General features: G+C 44.3%; 1 protein-coding gene across 9 annotated transcripts in view; it reads left to right on the plus strand.

Moving 5' to 3' along the window:
* Window positions 1-5,460, plus strand: part of Scn8a (sodium voltage-gated channel alpha subunit 8) — a 171,261-nt gene extending 165,801 nt beyond the window's left edge. For all 9 annotated transcript variants that reach the window (XM_087199929.1, XM_087199931.1, XM_087199934.1 and 6 more), the window contains 2 exons: window positions 65-335; window positions 3,790-5,460. In XM_087199929.1, coding sequence (XP_087056055.1) covers window positions 65-335; window positions 3,790-4,937 — 1,419 coding nt within the window. In that variant the 3' untranslated portion in view covers window positions 4,938-5,460. The remainder of the gene's footprint in view (window positions 1-64; window positions 336-3,789) is intronic.
* Window positions 5,461-6,000: the final 540 nt, after the last annotated feature.

Here is a 6,000-nt window from a genome sequence, read left to right on the forward strand (position 1 = left end):
CCCACTGGTCTGCTCAGAACGGTTTTCACGAATACTATTGAGTCTTTTCTTCCCTCTCTCCCAGAACAAAATCCAAGGTATCATCTTTGATTTTGTCACTCAACAAGCCTTTGACATTGTTATCATGATGCTCATCTGCCTTAACATGGTGACAATGATGGTAGAGACAGATACTCAGAGCAAGCAGATGGAGAACATTCTCTACTGGATTAATCTGGTCTTTGTCATCTTCTTCACCTGTGAGTGTGTGCTCAAAATGTTTGCCTTGAGGCACTACTACTTCACCATTGGCTGGAACATCTTCGACTTCGTGGTGGTCATCCTCTCCATTGTAGGTAAGTGGGCCGGGACAGTGAGGACAGAAAGGGCCAGAGCTGGCTGAAGGATGAGATTGCAGGAAGCAGCAAAGTACTCAGGTCTGAGTTGAAGGCAGGTAGGCTGCCCTCATAGATTCAGCCCATGTAGAACCCACAGTCATCTCATGGATCTGCCTAGTAGTTTACATGGTCAGTGAGTTCCTGCTGAGCACTCAGAGTAGTCTTGCGTTGTAAATGCTGTAGTTCGGTGGGGGAAGGTATAAGATTTGGTCCTTACTTTGTGGGAGTTTAAAGGTAAAAGAAACCTGTCATTCATGTATATATGAAACCCTGGGTTCCTAGCACCACAAAAGAAAAAAATTACATATATATATATATGCTAATATATATTAGATAATAGATAAATGTAATACAAGTGTGGAATAAGAAGAAGAATGGTCAGAGATTGTTAAGGTAGCAATTATCTAGGAAAATTCCAGTGGCAGTTGTTGTGGTCACGTTGCTACAACCAGCAGTGCTCATTCCTGAGATTTTCTTGTGGACCAGGTACAACTGGAGAGTTGGCCCCCTGTGCTATCTCAGTGGATCCCTATGATATTCCAGGAGGCAGGTTATAGATGTCCAGAGTCACTCAACCAAGAGATGGCAGAGCAGAACTCAAGTTGATCTCAAAGTCCATGTTTTTGTTTTGTTTGGGTTTGGGGGTTTTTTTGGTACTGGGGATCGAACTCGGGACCTTGCGCTTGTGAGGCAGGCGGTGGAACCACTGAGCTAAATCCCCAGCCCCCAAAGTCCATGTTCTTTGCCCCAACCTAAAAGCATAGAAGGGGTGATGTCCTGGCAGGCAGGCAGAAGGAAAAGCTGCCCTGCTGATCGCCCTCCCAAAACATTTTCTTGCCTTCCTGAAAACACAATGGTGTGAAACTCTACTTTGGTGCCAGGTAGTTCAACTGACATGTACAGTACCAGTAGAGAGAGTGCTCAGACCCCACGGAAAGCAGCTCCAGAGCTCTGGTTGCCACACTGTATTGATCAAGGGGGTCACTGTGGATACCAGCTGGCCTCTCATTAGCTTGTGCCACACTGTAGTTCTGTCCTCCAGAGCAGTATGACTGCAAGTGTGTTGATGCGTGGAACACCAGTCCCACAATGAAATGACTTCAAGTAACACTGTACATGGGATTTCCCTTTGAGAGTCAGTGTAGGGCCGGGGATTTAGCTCAGTGGTTTCACCACCTGCTGGGCAAGTGCAAGGACCCGAGTTCGATCCCCGGTACCAAAAAATAAAAAAAAGAGTCAGTGTATGTTGGCCTCCTGAAGTCCTTGGAAGTCCTATGGTAATCCCACCCTGATTAGACCACCACACCCTTTGTCTACGTGTAATGGTAGCTCAGATTGTAATGGAATATATTGCCAGTTGGCCATGGTCCTAAGCACTTTATATGTGTTCATCCACATAATCCTCACAGTAAGCCTCTAAGGGTCATGAGGAGCTGTGGCTCAGGGAAGTTCTCGAGACTTGTGGTAAGTAACCATGAGAGCAAGTGGGGTTCAAGTTTGTCCCCTGACCTCAAGCCCATGCTGACTTCTCACAAAGCACGCTGGACAGTGCTGCCCTTGCCCGCCATTCGGGAACGTTTCTGCCCACCCATTGTTGAGTGGAATAGAGAATTCCGACACATCATACTTAAATTGTCCTTTGAAATAAAGAGGGAGAATAGTGCTGCTTTCGATGATTAGGATTTTTATCAAATGTTAATTTGTTCAAAAACAAAAGTACAGAAATTGTCTCAAGTTAGGAGGAGTTAGGGGCCTAGTGCAGTGGTGTACCGATAATCCCAACTACTCTAAAAGCTGAGATGGGAGAGGACCATGAGTTCGAGAGCAGCCTGGGCAAGTTAGTGAGACTCCGTTTCAAAAAAAGAAAAAACTGGGCCAGGGATTTAGCTCAGTGGTTTCACTGCCTGCCTTGCAAGCAGAAGGTCCCGAGTTCGATCCCTGGTACCAAATAAAAAAAAAAAACAGGAGTTAGGGTAAAACATCCTCGAACCCCTTAAATGAATGATGTTCCCCTGCCTAGATTGTTGTCTGCCCCATTTCTTTCCTATTTTCTTTGGTGGCGGTTGTACCTTCATCCTTCAAAACCTTAGGTATCATCATGTCTCTGAAGCTTTACTTCCCCATCATATATGGGATATAAGAATTACCTACAATACATTTTATGTTACCTGACTTCTTATGGTCCTGTTTTTGCGTTAGTTGGGAAGTAAAGGGCCAAGGATTAACTCAGTGGCGCCACACCTGCCTTGCAGGCGCAAGGTCCTGAGTTCGAAGTAAAAAGAAAGTTGATAAATTTTCTTGGGCCCTGGCTGAGGTAGAGATTTTCTGGAAAGCACAAACACCCTGTGGAATCTCAGCTCCTGAAGAGAAGATTATCTGGCCATTCTCTGAACTCCCTGTCTCTGTCCCTTCCTGAAAGTTAAAATTCTTTCCTTGTTTAAAATCTTCAAAAAAGAGATTCTGTAGCATTCTGCAGCTAATTGCCCCAATGTTTATGAATTCTTACGGTTAAGACACACATCCTTCCTTCAATGTCATGTCTTTCTTCTGCGGCCCCTCATCAGGTTCCCCTTGTTGCTCTTTAGTTTTAATGGCAGGTGGTTCAGTTGAGGTGGACCCATGAACAAGTGTAAATAGATTTGCACATTTTCTCCCTCTCCTTTTGTGTCTTACTAATGCTGTGGCCTTTTTACCTGCTAAAACTGCCTTCTAGTTTATGGCTTTCAGCTCAAAATCTAGAAGCTTAAAATGAAAAGCCACTCCAAAATGAACCCTTTAGTTTTCTACACTAGTTTGATAGAGTAGAGAGAGTGAAGTGAGAAAAAGATGTTTTTTTCAGACCCAAGCAAAAGATTCTTTAAAAGTTGGTAGCAGGGCCAGGGATTTAGCTCAGTTAGTTCTGCTGCCTGCCTCGCAAGCACAAGGTCCCGAGTTCGATCCCTGATACCAAAAAAAAAAAAAATGAATAACCTAAAATTATTTTAACACAAGGGATCAGTCTCACAAACAAAAACAAGTTAAAGATCTAAATCTAAAAAGATACAGTATAATATAAACATAGTAGGATATTATATATTATTTATGGATTCATACATAGAAAAACTATAAGATGCTATAAAATGATATGTACTTCAGGATTATGGATGCTTTGGGGGATAGCGAGAAAAGCAGGAAATTTGGTGACATGCTAGCCTCTGTTAAATCTGTGAGTTAGTTACTTAGGTATCTGTATCATTTTCTTTACTTTTCTATATGCCTGAAACATAATTATTTTTACTATGAGAGTTCAAGTTGAGTAGTAAGGCACTTACGCTACAAAGCCCATTGAACCCAAGAGTTCTATGGTGCAAGTAAAAGAAGAGAAAGAGGACCGCCAACCTCAGTAACATAACTTCTTTTGTTCCTGTCTTAGGGATGTTTCTGGCTGATATCATTGAGAAATACTTTGTTTCCCCAACCCTATTCCGAGTCATCCGATTGGCCCGTATTGGGCGCATCTTGCGTCTAATCAAAGGTGCCAAAGGGATTCGTACCCTGCTCTTTGCCTTAATGATGTCCTTGCCTGCCCTGTTCAACATTGGCCTTCTGCTCTTCCTGGTCATGTTCATCTTCTCCATCTTTGGGATGTCCAATTTTGCATACGTGAAGCATGAGGCTGGCATTGATGACATGTTCAACTTTGAGACATTTGGCAACAGCATGATCTGCCTGTTTCAGATCACAACCTCGGCTGGTTGGGATGGCCTGCTGCTCCCCATCCTTAACCGCCCCCCTGACTGCAGCCTGGACAAGGAACACCCAGGGAGTGGCTTTAAGGGAGACTGCGGGAACCCCTCTGTGGGCATCTTCTTCTTTGTAAGCTACATCATCATCTCCTTCTTGATTGTGGTGAACATGTACATTGCCATCATCTTGGAGAACTTCAGTGTAGCTACAGAAGAAAGTGCAGACCCTCTGAGTGAGGATGACTTTGAGACCTTCTATGAGATCTGGGAGAAGTTTGACCCCGACGCCACCCAGTTCATTGAGTACTGTAAGCTGGCAGACTTCGCAGATGCCTTGGAGCATCCTCTCCGAGTCCCCAAGCCAAACACCATTGAGCTCATCGCCATGGATCTTCCAATGGTGAGTGGGGATCGCATTCACTGCTTGGACATCCTTTTTGCCTTCACCAAGCGGGTCTTGGGAGACAGCGGAGAGTTGGACATCCTGCGACAGCAGATGGAGGAGCGGTTCGTGGCATCCAATCCTTCCAAAGTGTCTTACGAGCCAATCACAACCACCCTGCGACGCAAGCAGGAGGAGGTGTCTGCAGTGGTCCTGCAGCGAGCCTACCGGGGACATTTGGCAAGGCGAGGCTTCAGCTGCAAAAAGATGACTTCCAATAAGCTAGAGAATGGAGGCACCCACCAGGAGAAAAAGGAGAGCACCCCATCCACAGCCTCCCTCCCATCCTATGACAGTGTAACTAAACCTGACAAGGAGAAACAGCAGCGGGCAGAGGAAGGAAGAAAGGAAAGAGCCAAAAGACAAAAAGAGGTCAGAGAATCCAAATGTTAGAGGAGAGCAACAGTGAAATATTTACTGGTTTAAAACTTGCAAGTGAAAGATTGTTTACAAACTTCCTGAATATTATCAATGCAGAACAGCTGTGCTGTGGAGACGCTGTAACCTGAAGATCTATACCAAACGTAGTCTACTTATCACGTGACACGGTTGCATCTTGAGCAGTGACCTGCCAAGGGCAAAAGACCCTGCTCCCTGGACTCACAGATTTTCTATTGCTTGGGCAGGTGGTTACTGCATGTTCCACATTCAGTCAGTGCAACTTAGAACAAAATTAACAGGATACAAAAACAGAAGAGAGGCTGCCGGGACCAGCATATTTCCGTTGCAGCCAAATGGATTTTATTTTTTCATTTTGTTGATTCTCAGAAGCAGAAAGCATCACTTTAAAAGTTTGTTTGTTCATGCAAACTATATTTGCATTCTTACCTTAGTTAAGCTAAGCGGCAAAAAGAAAAAACACACACACACTCACATTTAGCCCATGTCATTAAATGGTCAGTTACTTTGACATAAATTGCATCTTCTCCACATGGGCTTCACATGGTTTGGAGATGGGTGGGGGAACACAATCAGGTTTTTCAGGCTGAGGAGGACTTGCTCAGGCCAATTCCAAACATTGTGCTCGTTCAGTGCATAGAAATGATTTGCATGATGGCATGCTGTGATCAGAAGTCATGCATGAGATCCATACACTACAGGACACTACTAATCCTGTCCCCTGCATTGGGTCAGCCTTTGGAAAGGACCCAGTCCTGCACCGTTCACTGTATTTGGAGAAAATGGTAAGAGTTCCATACTGGCTGCAATTCTTTATAAGTCTTCAAAGTCTTTCATACACCTTCTGGGTAGGGAAACATAACTAATCAATTGACCACCACTAACAAAAAACAAACCCAATCCAACAAGCAGATGGATCCGTTGTGTGTATATGTTTAACAGACATCTCTAACATAGAGCCATTGTTGCACATTTTGCAAGATGAACTATTTAATGCTGCTCTGTGTCTAGTACACGGGGAGACTTTGATCCTGAATGGCTTGTACTATTTCTGTCA

Source organism: Heterocephalus glaber, unplaced genomic scaffold (assembly GCF_053883595.1).
Source record: "Heterocephalus glaber isolate CG9 unplaced genomic scaffold, H.glaber_assembly_v1.0 deba00001733, whole genome shotgun sequence".
Taxonomy (NCBI): Eukaryota; Metazoa; Chordata; class Mammalia; order Rodentia; family Bathyergidae; genus Heterocephalus; species Heterocephalus glaber.